This window comes from Bubalus bubalis, chromosome 7 (assembly GCF_019923935.1).
Source record: "Bubalus bubalis isolate 160015118507 breed Murrah chromosome 7, NDDB_SH_1, whole genome shotgun sequence".
Classification (NCBI taxonomy): Eukaryota; Metazoa; Chordata; class Mammalia; order Artiodactyla; family Bovidae; genus Bubalus; species Bubalus bubalis.
In genome coordinates this window covers 81,418,407-81,442,815 of record NC_059163.1, presented here as the reverse complement: position 1 = coordinate 81,442,815, position 24,409 = coordinate 81,418,407, and the positions used below count along the sequence as shown (strand labels likewise).

Here is a 24,409-nt window from a genome sequence, read left to right as displayed (position 1 = left end):
AATTGCTTTCACTTTATTTCTGATGCATTGCCTTCTAACATGGTAACTCATTTCTCTTTCTCTAGCTCAGTTCATAAATCAATGTTTAAAATAATTCTATGGTGAATCTACTTGTAAACTGAAGCATTCCCAAACTTCTTTTTGTAATTAGAAGTTTTCATATTTTAAGTTTTCTTAAAGTAGGATAGCTCTACAAATGAAACTACTTATTTTCTACTAAGAATGACTTAATAGATTTTAAAATTTGAAAGTTAATAATTCATTGTACAGTTTATCTGATGCCACTAATCTGGATTATGTCTTTAGTCAAGATTGATACATCAGCTTAAAGAAATGGAGGAATAACAAAATGGGGTGTAAAATATCAATACAGCTTTTACTTTTTCTTCAGATGTGTTTTTTATAGTGTTAAAATCATTTTATATCAAAGATTGTGTTTTTGCTGTTATTATACTTAGCTCGCATTTTTACTGAGTGCTTGCCGTGTTTGGGGCATTTATTAGTTATTTTAGACATGGTTTGTGATTCTTACCATAATTCTATGAACTTTTTAATATAGATCATAATTATAGATAATGGAATTCATTTGCTTTTAATGATTAAGTAGTTGAGTAATATGCTGTGTTGGTGGAAGTTTTTCAGAGGTAGAATAATTGGAAATCATGAGGTCAGTGCCAGAACATGAATTCCATCCTTGTCAAGAACCCATCAGGGCATTCTTTGTTAACCAGGTACTTTGTGCTTTATCTTCTTCTAAACTTCTCACCCTGCATAATAAAATCTTGGCCCTCTAATTATGGCCCTCCCTGTTTTTAGGTGAGCAGTCTGTTTGAACCCTAGAAGATGTTTTCTATTATAAGGTACTGCTGTATAGGCCTGAAATAATCTTACCTCCTTGTCAGTATACTACTGACACTAACCTAGCTGCCAAGTGGTGGGAAGTTGTCCTATACCTTTAATGCCCGGGTCCCCTTTGTTGATTTCATAGGGTTTGTTGATTGAGGTTTCGCTTTATTTCCTGAGCTTCATTCAGTAAGTATTTAATGACTGCCTACCATGTACTTTGTATTGTTCTAGTTGCTTGGAATTCAGTTTATATTCTAAGAGGATTGGGAGGAGAAACAATGATAAACAGTGATAAAAAAACAATAAGTCAATTGTATGCTATCTTAGTTGGTGAAGAATGCCAAGGAGAAAAGATAAAGTAGAGCAGGGCAAGGGGAATTGGGAATATGGAGTGGGTTGCAATTTTAAGTATAAGCCTCATATAGAAGGTGAATTTTGAGCAAAGCAATCATGAAGTGAGCCAGGAAGAAGTCGTGTGGGTATCAAGAGGAAGTGTACTCCAGGCAGTGGAATAGAGTTGTCAAGGCTTTAGAGCAGGAGTTTGCGTGGTTTGTTCAGGAATAACGAGGAGGCCCATAAAGTTGAAAACGGAGAATGTAAAGGGAACGTAGTTAGGGATGAAGTTAGAGGTGAGAAGATGGGTGTTACATAAGAAGAAATGTATATTTGGTCTCTGCCTGTTTCCTGGCACACAGCTCCGAAAATTCTTGGAATCTGCAAGGTGGTAAATGTGTGTTGAGATGGCTATGGTCGAGATAAATGTGTGTTGGTGACTGGGTGCTAGCCGCAGGGTGAGAACGGATTGCCACAAAACCAACCATGGGATTAGAGGATTGAATTTTTCAGCCCTCCACCCCCTCTCCTCACCATACACATACATATACACACAGCTCCAGAGAGGGGAGACGTGGAGGTTGAGCTACTCACCAGTGGCCAAATATTTAATCAAGCATGCATACACAATGAAACCTCCATTAAAAAATCCTAACTGAAGCGGTTTGAAGAGCTTTTGGGTTGGTGAACTTGTAGAGGTGTTGGGAGGATGGTGTTCTTGAGAGGGTGTGGAAGCTCCTTGCCCCTTCCCACATTTTTTGCCCTGTTTCAGCTCTTCCATCAGACTGCTCATGAGTTGTATCTTTTTATAATGAAGTTGAAACCCACTTAAGTAAGCTGTTTTCCAGAGGCATGGCAGCAAGTTAATTGAATCCTTGGCAGAGGTTGGAGGGAACCCCTAACATATTGGTGGTTAATCAGAAATACAGGTGACTCTTGGGACTTGTGGTTGGTGTCTAAAATGGGGAGTCTCTAGTGGGACTGAGCCATTGGCTTGTGGGATCTGATACTAACTCCAGTAGTGTCAAATCGAGTTAAATTGTAGTGTCTTGAGAATTAAAGAATTGCTTATTGTGTAAAAACCCACACATCTGGGCTCAGAAGTGGTATGAGTTTAGAAAAAAGCGTTTTTACTTTTAGCAGGTAGTATAAGCTTTGCAGGCCATTGTAAAGACTTTTGGTTTTTAATCTGAATGTAATAAGGACCCATTAAAAAGTTTTGAACAGAGGGATGGCTTTATCATTTAATTTTAGAAGTTTCATGTCTAATCTTGAGAATAGACTGTAACAGCTAATGGTAGAAGCAAGGAGACAATTACGACGTTGTCTGGCAATCCAGGAAAGATCTGATGATGGCGAAGTCCAGAATTGTAGAAGTGGAGGTGGTAAGAATTGGGCACATTCTGTCTAAGATATTCAAGCAAGAGGCGTCAAAGATGATACCAAGATTATTTCTTCTGAGTGACTAGAATGATGAAGTTACCATCAGCTAAAATGGGGAAGAAGATAGAGGTAAAGCAGGAGTTCAGTTTGGGGCTTTGTCAAGGCAAAGGAATGTTAGGTGATACCTGCCTTGGCATGGCATACTTTTCTTCTGAAGATCATGTCTTAAAGCAGATTGCCATAAGCCATTGTCTTTCACGTTCATACTCTGTATTCTGGATACATATGCGCTCTTGTTTTTCTCTAATTAATTGCCATTGGAAACTAGTGATTGGTAACAGCCAGAATAAATAAAGCACAGTTCTTTATTGGGCATAAAGAAGTTGAGCAAAAAGATACAAAACATTGAAAGTTACTTAAAATTTGCTTTTTGGGGTGGTGGTAGTATGGTTTGTCCTTATTACTTTAATTTTATTTTGTGTTTAATAAATTTTCTAGTATCGTCTTCTCAGTTCCTCCATTTGTAGAGTGACTGTGGTTTTCTGTATCAAAAGTCATCTCTTCTTCTATTATCTTTCTTACTATAATCCTTCAACTTTATAAAAAGGAGCCCTATAATGAATGAGTTGTTTTTGTTTTTGTTTTGCTTTAACTTGCTATCTACCTACATATGGGAAGATCCTTGGAGGAGGGGATGGCAACCCACTCTAGTCAGTATTCTTGGCTGGAGAATCCGCATGGACGGAGGAGTCTGGTGGTGCAGAGTTGAACATGACTGAAGTGACTTAGCATGCACACTTACCTATGTATAGGTATATATAAGTATATATATATATAAATATAGGCATACTTATAGATAGTTTGCTATCTAATTATCTAAAATAAAGTTTTAAATAGTTTTACTAGCAAGGTGGATGGTTGTAATATATCACTGAAAACTCTTCAGTATGTCCCTTAGTTAGCTATATTGCTTATAGTGAAAAGATGTTAAAATGAAATTTCACTTTAGAGTTTGATGGCTAGGCCAGGGTACTGTTAAGAGTGTATTTCAGCAGCTTTATTAACAGTGATTCTCCCCTTCTATGGGATTGTATGTATTTCTAAATTTTCTGTTTTAAATATTTATGTGTATTTTAGATATCTATATAAAAAACAAATACTGTTTCATAATCAAGAAAGAAACAATATACTTAAAAGAACAAAGGAGTCTCTAAGGCTTTATCAGCTATTGTGTTAGTTTCCTAGGGCTGCTGTCACAAAGGACCACAAACAAGACAGCTTAAAGCAATAGAATTGTTCTCTCACAGTTCTGGAGGCTAGAAGTCCAAAATCAAGGTTTTAGCAGGATTGGTTCCTTTCTAGGGCTCAGTACAGAATCCTCCCTTGCCACTTTCTAGCTTCTTGTGGTAGCTGTCAATTCTTGGTGTTCTTTTACTTGTAGCTGTATCATTCTGTATCAAACATGATATTCTGTTTGTCTCTGTCTCTTCTTCTAATGACTTCTGCTAGTCTTTTTGATTAGGCCCCATCCTAATGATCTCATCATAACCTAATCTCATCTGTAAAAACCCTATTTCCAAATGAGATCATGTTCACAGGTACTAGAGGCTAGTACTTCAAAATACTTGGGGGGCAGAGCACAGTTCAACCATAACAGCTATGAAGTGAAGTGAAGTCAAGTCGCTCAGTTGTGTCTGACTCTTTGAGACCCCATGGACTGTAGCCTACTGGTTACTCCGTCCATGGGATTCTCTAGGCAAGAGTACTGGAGTGAGTTGCCATTTCCTTCTCCAGAGGATCTTCCTGACCCAGGGATCGAACCCGGGTCTCCTGCATTGTAGGCAGATGCTTTACTGTCTGAGCCACAAGGGAAGCCCTATAACAGCTATAATGAGTCCAATTTCAGCTATTACTACCATTTACCGAGACTGATCTAGTAGCCTAATCAAATCATTGGTGGTTAGAATTTACAATTGCATTTAAAAGAATACAACTTAGAAAAAGATCTAACTCTGGAGGTATAAGACCTGTTGCTGTTTAGTCACTAAGATGTGTCTGACACTCTGTGACCCCATGGACTGTAGTCTGGTACTTCAGTTCAGTTCAGTCGCTCAGTCGTGTCTCTTTGTGACCCCATGGACGGTAGCACGCCAGGACTCCCTGTCATCACCAACTCCCAGAGTTTACCCAAACCCATGTCCATTGAGTTGGTGATGCCATCCGACCATCTCATCCTCTGTCGTCCCCTTCTCCTCCTGCCCTCAATCCCTCCCACTGTCAGGGTCTTTTCCAATGAGTCAGCTCTTCTCATGAGGTGGTCAAAGTATTGGAGTTCAGCTTCAACATCAGTCCTTCCAATGAACACCCAGGACTGATGTCCTTTAGGATGGACTGGTTGGATCTCCTTGCAGTCCAAGGGACTTACAAGAGTCTTCTCCAACACCACAGTTCAAAAGCATCAATTATTCAGTGCTCTGCTTTCTTTATAGTCTAACTCTCACATCCATACATGACCACTAGAAAAACCATAGCCATGACTAGACGGACCTTTGTTGGCAAATTAATGTCTCTGCCTTTTAATATGCTGTCTAGGTCGGACATAACTTTTCTTCCAAGGAGTAAGCATCTTTTAATTTCATGGCTGCAGTCACCATCTGCAGTGATTTTGAAGCCCCCCAAAATAAAGTCTGACACTGTTTCCACTGTTTCTCCATCTATTTGCCATGAAGTGATGGGACCAGATGCCATCATCTTCGTTTTCTGAATGTTAAGCTTGAAGCCAACTTTTTCACTCTCCTCTTTCACTTTCATCAAGAGGCTTTTTAGTTCCTCTTCACTTTCTGCCATAAGGGTGGTGTCATCTGCATATCTGAGGTTATTGATATTTCTCCCGGCAATCTTGATTCCAGCTTGTGCTTCTTCCAGCACAGCGTTTCTCATGATGTACTCTGCATAGAAGTTAAATAAGCAGGGTAACAATATACAGCCTTGATGTACTCCTTTTCCTATTTGGAACCAGTCTGTTGTTCCGTGTCCAGTTCTAACTGTTGCTTCCTGACCTGCATACAGGTTTCTCAATAGGCAGGTCAGGTGGTCTGGTATTCGCATCTCTTTCAGAATTTTCCACAGTTTGTGGTGATCCACATGGTCAAAGGCTTTGGTATAGTCAATAAAGCAGAAATAGATGTTTTTCTGGAACTCTCTTGCTTTTTCAGTGATCCAGCGGATGTTGGCAATTTGATCTCTGGTTCCTCTGCCTTTTCTAAAACCAGCTTGAACATCAGGAAGTTCATGGTTCATGTATTGCTGAAGCCTGGCTTGGAGAATTTTGAGGATTACTTCGCTAGCGTGTGAGATGAGTGTAATTGTGCGGTAGTTTAAGCATTCTTTGGCATTGCCTTTCTTTGGGATTGGAATGAAAACTAACCTTTTCCAGTCCTGTGGCCACTGCTGAGTTTTCCAACTTTGCTGGCACATTGAGTGCAGCACTTTCACAGCATCATCTCTTAGGATTTGAAATAGCTCAACTGGAATTCCATCACTCCACTAGCTTTGTTCATAGTGATGCTTCCTAAGGCCCACTTGACTTCACATTCCAGGATGTCTGGCTCTAGGTGAGTGATCACACCATCGTGATTATCTGGGTCATGCAGATCTTCTTTGTATAGTTCTTCTGTGTATTCTTGCCACCTCTTCTTAATATCTTCTGCTTCTGTTAGGTCCATACCATTTCTGTCCTTTATCGAGCCCATCTTTGCATGAAATGTTCCCTTGGTATCTCTGATTTTCTTGAAGAGATCTCTAGTCTTTCCCATTCTGTTGTTTTCCTCTATTTCTTTGCATTGATCCCTGAGGAAGGCTTTCTTATCTCCCCTTGCTATTCTTTGGAACTCTGCATTCAAATGGGTGTATCTTTCCTTTTCTCCTTTGCTTTTTGCTTCTCTTCTTTTCACAGCTATTTGTAAGACCTCCTCAGACAGCAGTTTTGCTTTTTTGCATTTCTTTTTCTTGGGGATGGTCTTGATCCCGGTCTCCAGTACAATGTCACGAACCTCTGTCCATAGTTCATCAGGCACTCTATCAGATCTAATCCCTTAAATCTATTTCTCAGTTCCACTGTATAATCATAAGGGATTTGATTTAGGCCATACCTGAATGGTTTAGTGGTTTTCCCCACTTTCTTCAATTTAAGTCTGAATTTGGCAATAAGGACTTCATGATCTCAGCCATAGTCAGTTCCCTGTCTTGTTTTTGCGGACTGTATAGAGCTTCTCCATCTTTGGCTGCAACAAATATAATCAGTCTGATTTCAGTGTTGACCATCTGGTGATGTCCATGTGTAGATTCCTCTTTTGTTTGTTGTTTTCTTTTCTTTTCCTGTTTGCTATGAGCAGTGCATTCTCTTGGCAGAACTCTATTAACCTTTGCCCTGCTTCATCTGTACTCCAAGCCCAAATTTCAAATTTGCCTGCTATTCCAGGTATTTCTCAACTCCCTACTTTTGCATTCCAGTCTCCTACAATGAAAAGGACATCAGTTTTGGGTGTTAGTTTTAGAAGGTCTTTTAGGTCTTCATAGAACCATTCAACTTCAGCTTCTTCAGCATTACTGGTCTGGGCATAGGGTTGGATTACTGTGATATTGAATGGTCTGCCTTGAAAATGAACAGAGATCATTCTGTCATTTTTGAGACTGCATCCAAGTACTGCATTTTGGACTCTTTTGTTGACTGTGATGGCTACTGCATTTCTTTTAAGGATTTCTTGCCCACAGTAGTAGATATAATGGTCATCTGAGTTACATTCATCCATTCTAGTCCATTTTAGTTCGCTGATTCCTAAAATGTTGACGTTCACTCTTGCCATCTCCTATTTGGTCACTAGACAATTATAAGGCACTGATTAAAGAAACTGAAGACAACACAAACAGATTGAAAGATATACTGTGCTCATGGATTGAAATAATATTATTAAAATGATCCTACTACTCAAGACAATCTACAATTTCAGTGCAATCCATATCAAAACACAAGTGGCATTTTTCACAGGACTAGGCCAAATAATTCTACAATTTGTATGGAAAAAAGACCTTGAATAGCTAAAACATTTTTGAGAAAGAAGAATAAAGCTCGGTATATCATGTCCCCTTACTTCAAGCTATATTACACAGCTGCAGTCACCAAAAGAATATAATACGGCAGAAAAACAGATACATAGATCAATGGAAAAGAATAGAGAGCTCATAAATGAACCCACAGTTGATCTATAACAAAGGAAGCAAGAATATACAGCAGGAAAGACAAAGTCTTCAGTAAATGGTCCTGGGAGAAATGGATAGCTCTGTGCAAAGGAATCACTGGACTAATGTGTCACACCATGCACAAGTATAAATTCAAAGTGGATTAAACGTTGAAATATAAGACCTAAGACCATAAATTCTGGAGGAATACATAGGCAACACTATCTTTGACATTAGTCTTAGTAATATTTTGGGAGCTATGGGGAAGGCGATGGCACCCCACCCCACTACTCTTGCCTGGAAAATCCCATGAAGCCTGGTAGGCTGCAGTCCATGGGGTCGCTAAGAGTTGGATACAACTGTGGGACTTCACTTTCACTTTTCACTTTCATGCACTGGAGAAGGAAATGGCAACCCACTCCATTGTTCTTGCCTGGAGAATCCCAGGGACGGGGGAGCCTGGTGGGCTTCCATCTATGGGGTCACACAGAGTCGGACACAACTGAAGTGACTTAGCAGCAGCAGCAGCATGCCTCCACAGGTAAAGCAAATAAAAGTAAAAATACACAAATGGGACTACATCAAACCAAAAATCTTTTGCACAGCAAAGGAAACTGTCAACAAAAGGAAAAGGCTACCTGCTGAATGGGAGAAGGTATTTGTTAATAATATATTTGATAAAGGATTAATACCCAAAATATACAAGGAGCTCATACAATACAATATCAGAAGAAAAACAAGCTGATTAAAAAATGGGCAGAGGATCTGAATAGATATTTTTTTCAAAGAAGATAGATTGCCAACAGGCACATGAAAAGATGCTCAGCATCACTAATCATCAAGGAAATGCAAGTCAGAAACACAATGAAATATCACCGAATGGCTGTCATTTAAAAAAACGACAGGGACTTCCTTGGCAGTCTAGAGACTAGGATTCCGCACTCCCATGCAGGGGCCCTAGTTTTGATCCTTGTCAAGGAATGAGATCCATATGCTTCCAATAAAGATCCTGCATGTGTCAATGAAAAGCCACAACTAAGACCCAGCACAGCCAAAACAAAGACAACAGGTAACAAGTGTTGACCAGGATGTGGAGAAAAGGGAACCGTTGTGCACCATTGGTGGAGATATAAACTGGCCAGCCACTGTGGAAAGTAATATGGAAACTTCTCAAGAAATTAAAAACAGGACTGCCAAAAAAAAAAAAAAGAGCTGTCAAATGATCCAGTAATTGCACTCCTATTTATCAGAAGAAAGCCAAAACACTATTTTGAAAAGATGTATGCACCTTTGTGTTTACTGCAGCATTATTTACAACAGCCAAGATATGGAAGCAACCCAGGTGTCCATCGATAAATGAATGGATAAAGAAGAGGTGCTGCGTGTATTTATATACATACAGTGGAATATTATTCACCCATAAAAATGAAAATTGCCAATTGTGACAGCTTAGACGGACCTTAGAGAGTATTACGTTAACTGAAATAATCACGTATAAAAAACCAAATACTGTGTGATTTCATTTATATGTAGAATCTAAAAAACAAAACAATTATACATAGCAAAATAGAGACAGAATTATGAATATAGAGAGCAAACAAGTGGCTGCCAGAGGACCGAGGTTGCAGGGAAGAAGGAAGTATGTGAGGGAGCTTAAGAGGAATAAGCTTCCATTTGCAAAGTAAAGCAGTCATAGGTATGAAATGTACAGTGTGGGAAATATAGTCAATAACGTAATGTTTTTATATTATAGTCAATAATGTAATGTTTTTGTAATGTGACATTTTGTAACTTTTTTTTTTCCTTGAAATGTGTAGAAGTGCCAAATTGCTATGTTGTATAACAGGAGCTAACATAATGTTATAGGTCAGTTATACTTTAAAAACAAGCAAACATACAAATAAACTTATAGAAAAAGGGCAGATTGTGGTTTACCCAGAAGTGGGGCCTTGGGGAAGTGGGTAAACTAGATGCAGGTTGTCAAAAGGTACAGGTTATGCCTCCTAGTTATACGATAAATTAAGAACTAGGAATGTAGTGTACAACGTGATGATTATAATTAACACTGCTGTTTGTTATATGAAAGTTCTTAGAGTCAATCCTAAGAATTCTCATCACAAGGAAAATATTTTTTCCTACTTCTTTAATTCTGTATCTATATTTGATGATGGATATTTCACTGAACTTATTGTGATAATCACTGCATCATGTATTAAATCAAATCTTTATGCTATCCACCTTAAACTTATACAGTGTGTGTGTCAGTTATGTCTCAATAAAACTGGAAGGAGAAAAATCTGAATACCCTTTACTATTACTTTCCAACCCAGTCTTCACTTGTTCTCCATAGCCCTCACGTCTCCAGGGTAAGCAACCACTTATCTACTGTCTGTCTCTAGAGGTGTCTCTTTTGGACATTTTGGATGAATGGAATCTTACAGTGTGTGGTCTTCTGTGACTTTCACTTCTCAACATGTTTTTGGTGTTTATGTTGTAGCATGTTTAAGTACTTCATTTCTTTTTATGGCTAAATAATGTATTCTGTTATGTGTGTACACACACATTCATATACACACATACACCATATTTTATTTATTCTTTAGTCAAATATATGGGTTGTTTTTCCACCTTTCAGCTGCTGTAAATATTGCTGTGTTAGCTCTTTTTCTGCACAACTTCCCCAATATTTACTGAAAGAGTAAATACAGAATTACATTTGAATTCCTAGGATAAATCTTATTAATTTTCCAGTGGCACATTATTCTTTTGATACATTGATAGATTGTTGGGGTAGAGTGAGGATAGAACACTCAGGGGCCTTGAAGGTGTCTCCACTTGTTGTTGAGTTGCTAGGTGATATCTGATTCTTTGTGACCTCATGAACTGCAGCATACAAGGCTTCACTGTCCTTCACTATCTCTTGGAGTTTGCTCACTCATGTTTGTTGAGTCGGTGATGCCATCCAACCATCTCATCCTCTGTCGCCCCCTTCTCCTCTTGTTCTCAATCTTTCCCAGCATCAGGGTGTTTTCGAGTAAGTTGGCTCTTGGCATCACGAGGCCAAAGTATTGGAGCTTCAGCTTCAGCATCAGTCTTTCCAATGAACACCCAGGACTGATTTCCTTTTGGATTGACTGTTTTGATCTCTTTGCAGTCCAGGGGACTCTCAAAAGTCTTCTCCAACACCATAGTTCAAAAGCATCAGTCCTTTGGCACTCAACCCTCTCTATGGTCCAACTCTCACATCCATGCATGACTACTGGGAAAACCATAGGTTTGACTATATGGATCTTTGTCGGCAAAGTGATGTCCCTGCTTTTTAATCATGCTGTCTAGTTTGTCATAGCTTTCCTTTCAAGGAGTAAGTGTCTTTTAATTTCTTGACTGCAGTCACCATCCACAGTGATTTTGGAGACCAAGAAAATAAAGTCTGTCACTGTTTCCATTGGTTCCCCATCTATTTGCTATGATGGCCATGATCTTAACATTTTTGAATGTTGAATTTCAAGCCAGCTTTTTTACTCTCTTCTTTCACCCTCATCAAGAGACTCTTTAGTTCCTCTTTACTTTCTGTCATTACAGTGGTATCATCTGCATATCTGAGGTTGTTAATATTTCTCCTGGCAGTCTTGATTCCAGCTTGTGAGTCATCCAGCCCAACATTTTGCATGATGTACTCTATATAAAAGGTAAATAAGCAGGGTGACAATATACAGCCTTGAACCAGTCCATTGTTCCATGTCAGATTCTAACTGTTGCTTCTTGTGACTGTGGCTCAGATCATGAGCTCCTTTTTGCAAAATTCAGGCTTAAATTGAAGAAAATAGGGAAAACCACTAGACCTTTCAGGTATGACCTAAATGAAATCCATTATGATTATACTGTGAAGGTGACGAAGAGATTCCAGGGATTAGATCTGGTAGGCAGAGTGCCTGAAGAACTTTGGATGGGATTCATAACATTGTACAGGAGGTGGTCAAAACCATCCCCAAGAAAAAGAAATACAGGATGGCAAAGTGTTTGTTTGAGGTGGCTTTACAAATAGCTAAGAAAAGTCAAAGGAGAAAGATATACCTAGCTGAATGCAGAGTTCCAGGGAATAGCAAGGAGACATAAGAAAGCCTTCCTAAGTGAACAATGCAAAGAAATAGCAAAAAACAATAGAATGAGAAAGACTAGAGATCTCTTCAAGAAAAGAGATATCAAGGGAACATTTTATGAAAAGATGGGCACAATAAAGGACAGAAATGGTATGGACCTAACAGAAGCAGAAGATATTAAGAAGAGGTGGCAAGAATACACAGAAGAACTGTACAAAAAAGGTCATGACCCAGATAGTCATGATGGTGTGATCACTCACACTCACGTAGAGCCAGACATCCTGGAGTGTGAAGTCAAGTGGGCCTTAGGAAACATTACTATGAATAAAGCTGGTGGAAGTGATGGAATTCCAGCTGAGCTATTTCAAATCCCAAAAGTTGATGCTGTGAAAGTGCTGCAATCAATATGCCAACAAATTTGGAAAACTCAGCAGTGGCCACAGGAGCTGCTGCTGCTGCTGCTAAATCACTTCAGTCATGTCCCACTCTCTGCGACCCCAAAGACGGCAGCCCACCAGGCTCCACCATCCCTGGGATTCTCCAGGCAAGAACACTGGAGTGGGTTGCCATTTCCTTCTCCAATGCATGAAAGTGAAAAGTGAAAGTGAAGTCGCTCAGTCGTGTCCGACTCTTAGCGACCCCATGGACTGCAGCCTACCAGGCTCCTCCGTCCATGGGATTTTCCAGGCAGGAGTACTGGAGTGGTGTGTCATTGCCCTCTCCGAGAAAAGGTCAATTTTCATTCCAATCCCAAAGAAAGGCAATGCCAAAGAATGTTCAGATTACTGGACAGTTGCACTCATTTCACAGCAAGGTAGTGCTCAAAATCCTTCAAGCTAAGTTTCAACAGTACATGAATCAAGAACTTCAGATATACAAGCTGAATTTAGAAAAGTCAGAGGAACCAGAGATCAAATTGCCAACATTTGTTGGCTCACAGAAAAGCCAAGGGACTTTCTGAAAAAACATCTACTTCTTCATGTTGCACTTGTTACCACTGGCTGTACTCTGATGCTTACCTGATGTTTTAATCTCATACCCTCCAAATGGCACTGGGGTGGTAACAGAACTTTCCTGTTTTATTGCATTGTGTGGGGTGGGAATTCTCGGCCTAGAGCAGTGTGAAGAATGGAAAAGTTCACAACTAGAAACATCTTCCCAGTCTGTAACATTTGGCCCTCTGTGTCTCTGGATGCTATTTCTCTCCCAGTCTATGAGCCAGTTATTGTACTTAAGGTTTTTCCGGTTTCTACTTAGACTATTTGTTGCTTTTTTATAATCTCCACAGAGTTGCATTGGAGGAAGAAAACCAGGAGGACATATTAATTTGACATTTTGCCCAAGAACAGCAGCTAAATATTTTTTAAATTATCTGTTTGTGTTTGAGTCCATCACAGAACCGAACTCATTATGGTAGGGATTGTTTCATAAATATAGCCGTTCAGGGTAAGACCTGGTGCCTAGTTATATGATTGTTGAGAGAATATCATTTCAAATATATGGCAAAACCAATACAATATTGTAAAGTTAAAAAATAAAATAAAATTTAAAAAAAATACAAATTTACTACTGATACAGTGCTCCCTTACTGTTGTAAAATCATGACTGCATTTATTAAAAATTTCTATGAAAGGTTTCAGAATCATTTAGATCACTTTAGAAGAAGTTACAAACCACAGAGTTAAAAAGAAGAAAACAGCTAACATAATGTAGTGTTTTATAACTCTTGAAACTTTTAACCTATCTTAAGCAGGGCTTTTATTATTGTTGTTTCCATTTTTTAGATGAAGCTATGAATCAGATGACAAGATTTTATCTAAGACCAAACATCTAAGACATGATCAATAATATGTGGGGCTGGAAACAAGAGTCTCTCGACCTGAATTCTGTGAAGACTACTACTTTTCTTCTTTATTCCTCAGTGCTTTGCCAGCATATCGGGCGTTTGATCAGTGGTGTTGAACTGACTGGTAACATTCTTTCCTCTCATGTTTTTGTGCTGTGAAGTAAACTCAGGGCCCTTCACCCAGAGTTTAAATTGAAAGAAGTCCTTCCACAGGACTGTGGAGGCCCACCATGGTCTCTCTTTCCCAGGGATCCTCTCTTTTTATCTACTCTCCTCTTTGTTCATGTTTCTTCTGCTGCGCTGGGCTTCTTACAATCTTCTGGTATGCCAGGCATGCTGTTCAGTCTGCTAGGAAAGTCTTTTCCAAGATAGCATCTTCACCTCCTTCAAATCTTTGTGTAAAGGTAACCTTCTCAGTTATACTTTCTGTGACTATCCTGTTTAAAAGTTCAAACCATCTCCCATTATATACACTTCTCATCCCCTTTGCTTACATTGTTTTTATGTTAGTGCTCAGTGCACAGTTCTTCTAGTACACTCTACAATTTATTATTCACTGAATTAAGGTCTCTCTTTCCTCATCACAATGTCAGTTCCAGTGCTTGACACAGAACCTGTCTCAGTCTAATGTTTGTTGAATGAAAGAATGCAGAAAAAAATTCAGTTGAATACACTTTGTTAGTAATACTTGATTGTTTTTAATTAAGAAGTTGAACATTTTGAAATCCTTTTAGCCAAGAGCATGTGTTCATGAACAGTGTGGAAATTTAATTCCCTAAGATTTATCAATTTAATGTTTCTCCTGAGTTTTAATGCAGGTCAGTTTACATAAAATCTATTGACATTCTTAGAGAAATATGATTCTGTGTAGGGTAAGAGACGATATAGAGTCTCTGTAGATGAATTTGTTTTAATAAACAGAAATATATAATAGTGTTGACAGTAAAGTTAGTATTATTCAAAGGACTACCTGAAATCTAAGTTAATTCTAGTAGCTCGTTTGAAACCATCGTGCAACCATTGATATCTTGAAGTAGATAGTGATTAATATCACCTTGATATTTTTTGAAAATGATGAACTATGTTTAAATTTTCTTAATTTGAAAAGAACTTTATTCTGATCCTTTTATGAGTGTACATATACTATTTTACTAATGTATTAAATATTTGTGTTCATAAAGTAAAAAAGGAATTTTATTGATTAGCCTTATATTTAAACATTTCTTTTCTTTTCTTGTAGATATGCTTTGAGGTCACATTGGTATGAAATATGGAGTCACCTTTAATAACTTCACCTGGAAAAGAGTCTTCTTTCTTGTTAAAAAACATAAGGAAAACAAATGACCAAAGGAATCATACCAAATGCTAACTCTACATCTTTTTGTATCATCTGTTTTTGAAACCATCAAGACAAATGACTTGTGCTTTAAAGAATATGATTTCCTCATCGAGGTTATTTTTAACAGTTTTTAAAAAATCTTTTAATATTTTTCATCTTAAATTGTACTCTTATAAAATTTAGCACAAAGATTTTTAAATCTTTAAGGCCTTGTTTAAAATAGCTTTCTTGTTTAGTTTTCAGAACTTAATGCTTTTGTATCCTATTTTTACTTGACAAAGTCCTCAAAACTACAGCATCAGGAAAGATATGGACTTGAAAACTTACATTATTGTAATAGACTGGAGCAGATGTAAGTGGACCATTCAAGACCCCATCCATTTTATCATCAGAACTATCACATAAGTACACACATCTTAGCTTTAATGCAAGCAAAGTTGCTTGAAAATGGCATGGGTAAAATTCTTACGGAAACCTGGTGGCAATCTCGGAAAAGCTTATCAGCCTGGGAGTATGCTGTCCCTGGCCCCTACCAAAGGCTTGTTGAATGAACCAGGACAAAACAGCTGCTTTCTTAACAGTGCTGTACAGGTGAGACGGTCGTTTCTTGTCAAATATTAAAAAGTGCCTTTCAAGAAATTCTTTAATGCCTCTTTAACTTGTAAATGAAGAATAAAGTTGTTATTATTGACTGGAATGACTTTTTAATATCATTTTTAATAGTAGCAAATATTTTGACTCGGCATTTTGGTTTTTGTAATAAATGGAAATTTTTTTCAACAGAATGCTACATTATTAGGATATAAAAACATCTGTGGCTTAAATGTTCACTTAGTGAAGTAAGAATGCTTCTAAAATACATAAATTTTTTTTTTTTTAATTAGCTACTGTATTCTGCCCCACCCTTGTTTTGGTTAAGAAATTCAGATGAATCCTCATGGTGGTGGTTTAGTCTGCTAATAGCATTTAAAAACAAAAACAAAAACAAGCTGCTTGGATTAAAATAAGAATGAATGAATTTTTAATCCTCATTTCTCAAACTCCCTTCACCTCCCACTGTGGCCTTAAATCACCTTTTTAGAATTGTAATTTGGACACCACTGTTTTAGTTAAATTTACAGTTAATTGCTTTTGCTTCAGTCTTTGTTGAAATTCTTTTAATTAGCAAATATGTATTAATCCAGTTTTCTGCCTTAGATAAATATCCTTTCTTATATATGATAGTTTTTATTCAACGTTTTCAGATTTCATAGGTGCCTTTATTCTTCTCTACAGTATGAAAGGTAAAGAAGATTCAGAATATTGAAATGTTTTTCTACTGACCCTAGAATGTACCTTAAAAGATTTTGTTGAAAATAAATAGCTTTTCATGTATTTTTCTTTCTGTTGCTTTATTTCCCCCTCCAGGGGCTTCCCTGGTGGCTCAGTCAGTAAAGAATCTGCCTGTGATGCAGGAGACTGCCTACAGTGCAGGACACATGGGTTCAGTCCCCGGGTGGGGAAGATCCCCTGGAGAAGGAAATGGCAACCCACTCCAGTATTCTTGCCTGGCAGATCCCATCGACAGAGGAACCTGGTGGGCCACGGTCCACGGGGTCGCGAGAGTTGGTCACAACTTAGCAACTGAACCACCATCGGCACCTGAAACTTGAGAGCAGAAAGTGAAGTCCTGCTTGAATAACCCATTGGATAAATCAGTGCATCGCGAATGTGTCAGGTGTCAGATGTCTGGGTCAGACATCTGACCCAGACTTGTGTTCTCAGTTGCTCAATACTTCTTAAACCTTGGAATAAATTGTGAAATATGTTTTGTAAGAAATTATTAAAAGTGCACATTATTCAAATATTTTAGACATGACTCAGAAAAATGAGTTTATGTGCCATTTCCCCTTAGTTTTTATTCTTATATTATTTTGAAGTGAGAAATATTACACAAGGTTTATATTTATATTATTAAATACATACACATATATGTATTAATCTTTTCAAAATACATTAATTTTGTTAGATAACCATGTTAAAGTGCAACATGCAAATAATGCAGAAGAAAAATGCTTATATTATAAAATTATATTGCTAAAAACTAGTTCAACAACTAGCTTAGACTCTAACTTTTTAAAACAGGTGGTACAATATAGTCAACATCTGCAAATGAACTAGAATAAAGGTTAACTATAGTGAAGATAATTTTTGGTATGGATTTGTGAAATCATTTTTAAACTTTTATATTAAGTGATATACAGAGAAGTCACATAAAATATTTTTTCTATAGTTTGGATCCAGTATGACTTAAACATTTTGCTAATCCTATAAAACATTCTGGTTACATTTGAAAGACTTAGTTTGTTAGCCTTCTAAGCAGATTATAGAGATACTCTCTTTTGGCTGAATATTTTAAGCTTTTATTTGAAGAGGAAGTGGTACAATTAAGTAAATCTGGCATATTGGTATGGTTTTAAGATCTCTAAGTTAAAAGCAAAGTTGAAATACTTAAAAGCTAATATTTGTTGTGTTCTTACTGTGTGTTTGTACAATATAATCTAATTCTTACAATGACCCTAAAAGGTAGATACTACTGTTATCCTCCTTATGGTGATAAGAATGCTGAGCTTCAGAAAATACTTTGCTCAAGTCAGTCCAAGAGCTGTTAAAAGTAAAGCCAGAACTGGAATCCAAGAGATCTGCCTTCAGAGGTTGTATCATTAACCACAGTGCTGTGTACTTTCCACTGCTGGGCCGTCGTGGCCCATCATCTTGACGAATGAATTTCAGTGTAGTGCATTTTATGGAATGATAGAATACGGTGTGCAAGAAGGTTATTAAACATTTTCAAGTGATTTGCAAAACTGTGTTATTTGTGATACATAAATGCATCCTGTTAATTATACTTTTAAAAAAAGCAACTATCAAAGAGAAATTCTGGCTTTTAGTTATTGAGTGATTACAAATACTGGAAACTTCTAAAATTACTTGCTTTTAGTTGGAGAGAAAATTTTCTTTTTAGTTGGAAGAAATGTGAGATGGTGAATAGATTTTCTTACTTTTATTATTTGAAGAAATAAGGTATAGAGAAACTTGAAGATCTTAAATGTTGTAATATTTACAGTAACAAATAGCAGATTGAATTCAGTGCATGCCAGTTGTGTACTAGACACTACTTTGGACACTTCACATATTACAAATGTATTTCATTCTTACAAGAAGTCTATGAGTTATCCTCATTGTATAGATTTCATATTTTTCTAGAATGATTTTAAGTATTGGACTGATTTATTTAAACAACTACAGTCCTTTTAACTCTGTTTTTGTTTTTTAGTAGTAAATGATGATTAGATAATTGCAGCAAATATATTTATTTTTTAACTACTGCTTCATATTCTGCTGTATCCCCATTACTATACATATGTTCCCTTTCTCATTCTTTATACAGTGACCACACAGGCCTCTGCCCCTTTTCCTTGTCACTATATACTGACCCTTATTTGGTACACCCTGACTTTTAACTGCAGTCATACATCCTTCCTAAATTTCAGTTCATTCCAAGTATTATAATCACTTCCTCTTTCAAGTCTCCTCCAAGTCCTCCATTCAGTATCTGCGTGTTTCCTAGTCATATAAATTCCTTAACAGAGGAGTTATTTTTCTCTTGTTCTATGCCTCTGGTAGTTTTTACTTGTGAATCAACAGAAACAGTTTCTAAATCTATCTTTTATATATGAACTACGTATACATAGCAGTTTTATACTTATTATTTTTAGTGGTTGTATATATCTTGACTATGTACATGAGATTTAAAGATGTTATTAGCCTCCTGCAGTTTAAAAAATATATTTAAATCTTGTCTTTAATTCACAGTGAGAAAAATATTACTATACTTCATTCTTCACATCTCACTGTTTTTTAGGTTTTATGGCAATTAGATATATTCCGAAGAAGCTTGCGGGTGCTGACTGGACATGTTTGTCAGGGAGATGCCTGCATATTTTGTGCATTGAAGGTAACCTTTAATAGTTCTGAAAAAGTACTGTTGTTCCTCAAAAATTTTATTTGATAGTTTGCTTTGTTTGACATATTTGGTTAGTTTATTTGTAATTAAAGTCTTTGGAAGGAATGATGCTAAAGCTGAAACTCCTCATGCAAAGAGTTGACTCATTGGAAAAGACTCTGATGCTGGGAGGGATTGGGGGCAGGGGGAGAAGGGGACGACAGAGGATGAGATGGCTGGATGGCATCACTGACTCAATGGATGTGAGTCTGGGTGAACTCCGGGAGTTGGTGATGGACAGGGAGGCCTGGCGTGCTGTGATTCATGGGGTCGCAAAAAGTCGGACATGACTGAGCGACTAAACTGAACTGAACTGAAAGTTATTGTCAAGTGACTTAGAGTTTTGAAGATGAATTCTTAAAGTATGACTTATTCAGGTTTATGTTTCCATTTTCCTGTAAGAACAGTTTAATAACCAGTGTAGCATTGTTAGAAATATTATATTTTTTGTTATTTTGAAATAATCCTTTATTTTAACAATTTTTTTTTTGAGTTACTACTGAATTCTGGGTACTGCTATACTTACTAAGAATACAGCAGTGAATTGAACTAATAAAAAACACTCTTATGTAGCTTATATTCTTGTGGGGGAGAAGAAAATAAGTAAATAAAAAATAGTATGTTAGGTAATAATAATTGCAAAGGAGGAAATATAAATCAGGGAAGGGAATGGTGAATGTTGAGTAGCAAGGAAAGCCTCACTGAGAAAGTGGCATTTAAATCACGACTTAGAAAAGGGATAGAGCGGTCTAGAGCATTCCAGGCAGGCAGGGATACAGCCAGTGCAAAGACCCTGAGGTGGGTACTCAGGGACACCTGAGCCCTGGCAGAGGCTTCATGAGCAAGGAGGGCAGTAATGGGAGATGAGCTCAGAGGTCAGGTGAGTTCCCGTGGCTTCAGACATGTCTGCAGATTCTTTTGCACTGTTTTATCAAAGTGTGGAGTCTGATTTCTTGAAATGCATTTCCCTTGATGATTCATTTCCATCAAATAGAATGTGGCGGAAAAGGGATTAGGTTAGATTAGAAACAATAATAAAGCTTTCACCTGGCTCTTTCTGTCGGGGTACTCGTTCTTGGACATGAGTCACTGTGCTGGTTACAGCTACAACAAAGATCTCGGCCAACAGGCATCACCAACCACCAGCATCAACTTCTAGACCACTGTCAGATGACCAGTGATCCCAGCATTCAGACTATTACAGATGACTGCAAATGCAGCAGAGTTGAGCTGTCCTCACCCAAACTGCAGATTTGTGACCAAAATAAATGTTAGTTTTAGTAACTAAGATTTGGGGTGGTTTTGTTAATGGAGCAATAAATAACTGGAACAAGAATCTGGATTGTGAAGGGTCCTTCTAGGCCTTTGTAAGGACCTTGATTTTTTTTCTCTTGAGTGATGTAGGAAGTTGTGGGTATTGTTTTGAGTAGAGGTGTATATAACCTGTGCTAACTTAAGTATAATATTTGGCCTAGATCTCTCTGGCTTCTTGGATGAGAGTAAATAGAATAGGAATGAAAGTGGAAACGGGGAGTCCAGTATATATTAGCAACTCATGAATGTCACTGAAATCTTTGCCCAAGAATTTAAGATTCGATTATTGTTTTCAGAAGTAAATATTTCAGCCCTTACATTCTTGAATATTCTTACTACACACAAATATACATAATAGAGGAAAATGAAAGGTCATTTTCATACTTTGATTTACATTCCTAAAAAGACTGTTTGAATAAGTCACCAAAGGAGGCAGTTGTATATTCCCTTTTTTATATGGCAAAATAAGGTTGAGGAAGAATGAATTTAAATCAAATTACAGTTTTGCATTTTATTTCCTCAGCAGTAAATGTTTTTATAATTTATTTATTTTTAATTGAAGGATAATTGCTTTACAATATTGTTGGTTTCTGACATACATCAACATGAATCAGCCATAGGTCTACATATGTCCCCTCCTTCTTAAACCTCCCTCCGACTTCCCACCCCATCCCACCCCTCTGGGTTGTCAGAGAGGCCTGATTTGAGTTCCGAGTCATGCAGCAGATTCCCACTAGCTGTGTATTACATATGGTTGTGCATATGTTTCCATGCTGCTCTCTCCGTTCGTCACACTCTCCCCTACCCCGCCCACTGACAGCAGTGGAGACGAGACATAAAGAAGTCTTCTACAATAAATTTGGAATGTTTTGTCCAACTGTAGCCTTACATATCACCTACCTCTTCCTCCTGCTTGCCTCCCCCACCTCAAAACATGTGCTTGTGTGCATGCCTGCGTGCACGTGTGCGCACGCGCACACACACACATACAGTGCTGTCCTCCTTGAAGTTTCTCAGAGCTACCTTTGATCTCTGGGTGTTTTCATTATTATTCCTTTTGTCTAGAATGATTTTCTTGCGGATGTCCCCAAGGCTGACACCCTCACTCCCTTTATGCCTCTCCGTCACATGTTTTTTCCTTCAGTGAGGCGTTCCCTGACGACCCTAGGTAGTAGGTCACCTCCCTCCCTCCCTTCTCCCCCCAGCATCCCTGTCCCTGTTGTACCACCCTATCTTTCTCTCTTGTTTTATATTTCTTTGTTTTCCCTCTGTTGTACTTACTACCTCTTGACATATCATTACTTACCTGCTCTCTCCTCATTACTACGACTAGACTATGCATCCACAAGGCAGGGTCTTTGTTTTCGGGTGTAGAACAATGCCACATATACCAGGAAATCAAAAAACAGATATTGAATGAACATCAGTCTTGTCTGGGATTAATACCTTAAACATTACCTGGAAAAGTTGACTACCAGTAAGAAATGACTTGTGAGATTATGTTTCATTTTTTAGCATCTGTAATTGTAGCTAAAATTTTTTTTTAATACCTTAAATATTACCTGGAAAAGTTGACTACCCTAATAAGAAGTGACTTGTGAACATATGTTTCACTTTTTAGCATCTATAATTGTAGCTAAAAAGTCTAGTTCTGGTTATCTGATACTGTTTAGCATCTTTCTTATTTTAGTAGTTTCTTATTTGTAAATTAAATTTTCTTATGTTGGTGGAACAGATTCTTATTTTCTAGCCTACTATATGTTGATCTTAAAAGCAATTTTTTTTGAGATGATATACCCCTTGAACTAGTTAATGCAGAACATAATATGACCCATCCTTATTTGTTGGTTTACCGCTTCAAACCTTATTTTTCTCCTCACTTCCCCTCGCCTAAGATAATTGTTGTAAAACTAGAACTTATTAAAAGTTTTCCATGCTTGAATGCAATAAATAGAAGACCAGATTAACACCTATGTCACATATTCTTAAATAATATTCCCACTGCTAGTGAAGTTCCTATTTGATTATATGCTTATTTTTGTATAACATAATTTTAATTCCTACAGTATACTTTAACATTTAAAGCAGAATATCTCAAAACTCTTTCTAAACAACATAGACTACATTCAGCTAGGGAACAGTTTAAAATGGGCCACATCTCAATCAGAATCTCTGAGAATGGGACTTGAGAACTTTATATGTTTAATTCTTATGCACTAACCCTTGATTAAGAGGCTGGGGCAACCATTTCTACATAATTTTTTGCATGGAGTTTTAGAACAAAAGACTGTATTAGCTTCTGAGTGTAGAGTTTAGAATTTTGAATTTATTGTAATGAAATTACTCAAGTGTTTTTTAGTTGTTGGTGTTAAACTTACTGGTTCATAAATTTGCTGATTTCCCAGACAATATTTGCACAGTTTCAACACAGTCGAGAGAAAGCCCTCCCCTCGGATAACATAAGGCACGCTCTTGCAGAGAGCTTCAGAGATGAGCAGCGGTTTCAGCTGGGCCTGATGGACGACGCCGCAGAGTGCTTTGTGAGTGTGTCTGATGACCCCTAGGTCAGGGTAGTGGTCTGCATGCCTTAAGTGACGTGCCTTCTGAGACAAATGAAGCATCCATTTATAGCAGAACTGCCTAGTAGATCCTTGTCTTCCTACCTTTCGAAGTTCTCAAAGCTCCACGTGTGTTTTGTGTACGTTTGCTTTTGCTTACTTGTGCTGCTCTAATTTTTAAGAGCTAGGATACTAAAATACTTTAACATTTTTTTATTGGAGCAAAAAGGCTTATTGCGTATAAATCATATCACTTAGGTCATTGTTCTGTTCCCGCAGGGATTACACACACAACACGCTCTCCCAGTAGCATTTCTCATTTCATGCAGTGATTCTCTCTGGAAAAGAAGAGGATCTTGACGTGCAGTTGTCAGGGGCAGCAGTTCTCTTACCCGGCTTACTCCAGGTTGAGAATCACTGACTGAGGTTGATGTTTTGAGACTCTGTTACCACTATACTGATAAATAGAGCGTTCCTTTGCTGAAGCACGTACATTGTGTACTTTCTGAAATATGCATTTGATGATTAATTGTTTCAGTAACATAGATATCACCTATATTTAAGATGTGCGTGTGCTCAATCGGTCAGTCATGTCTGACTCTGCGATACTGTGGACTGTAGCCTGCCAGGCTTCTTTCACCAGGAGATTCTCCAGGCAAGAATACTGGAGTGGGTTGCCATTTCCTCCAGGGAATCCTCCCGATCCAGGGATTGAATCCATGTCTCCTGCATCTCCCTCACTGGCAGATTCTTTACCATGGAGTCACCAGGGGATCCCTGACTGCTAGTGTCCTTTTTGCCTCTGTCCTTCAAGTTTGTTTTTAACAACCATCATATTAATATAATTTTTTTCAGATAAATGCTTACATGTCAAATATTGCTGTAATTCAAATCTGACTCTTCTGACATTTAAGGCTTTTTACATTTATACTCCAGCTTATCTCTTTGTTTTCTTTCTGAATTTTCCCTTAGTGAGATAGTTTCACTCTGTTCCTCAAACATGTCTTTAAAATTCCTGTTCTAGAGACTTTGCTCAAGTTCTTGAAATATTCAAAACTTTCCTAATCTGTTATTTGTTACAGTTCAGCCTGTCAGGCCTGCTAGATAATGTATCATCAAAGCACCCCAGTACATTCTCCAAATTTCCAAAGAATTTATTATTCTCTGGAATTCATTTGGCATTTATGTTTTTAAATGAACATCTTGAATGTTTTCTCAGATAGACGGAAAGCCATGTTGACTAAAGTGGGACAAAAACAGCGCACACAGTCATGAAATATGCTTTTCATATTTCTCATGTTTATAATTGTCCATTGTTTAAAATATAGATAGATATATTTTGCACAATATTGAACTTTATAGTTTTACTTTCACTTAAATGAAATATACTAATCCATGGTATGATAA

General features: G+C 37.6%; 1 protein-coding gene across 2 annotated transcripts in view; it reads left to right on the top strand.

Annotated features, from left to right (window-relative positions):
* USP53 (ubiquitin specific peptidase 53) overlaps positions 1-24,409 on the top strand; it is a 58,926-nt gene that overhangs the window by 2,707 nt on the left and 31,810 nt on the right. The window contains exons 2-5 of one of the 2 annotated variants that reach the window (XM_006067661.3): positions 13,685-13,870; positions 14,987-15,676; positions 18,990-19,082; positions 22,850-22,984. In XM_006067661.3, coding sequence (XP_006067723.2) covers positions 15,533-15,676; positions 18,990-19,082; positions 22,850-22,984 — 372 coding nt within the window. In that variant the 5' untranslated portion in view covers positions 13,685-13,870; positions 14,987-15,532. The remainder of the gene's footprint in view (positions 1-13,684; positions 13,871-14,986; positions 15,677-18,989; positions 19,083-22,849; positions 22,985-24,409) is intronic. The other variant, XM_006067662.3, reaches the window with a different exon arrangement.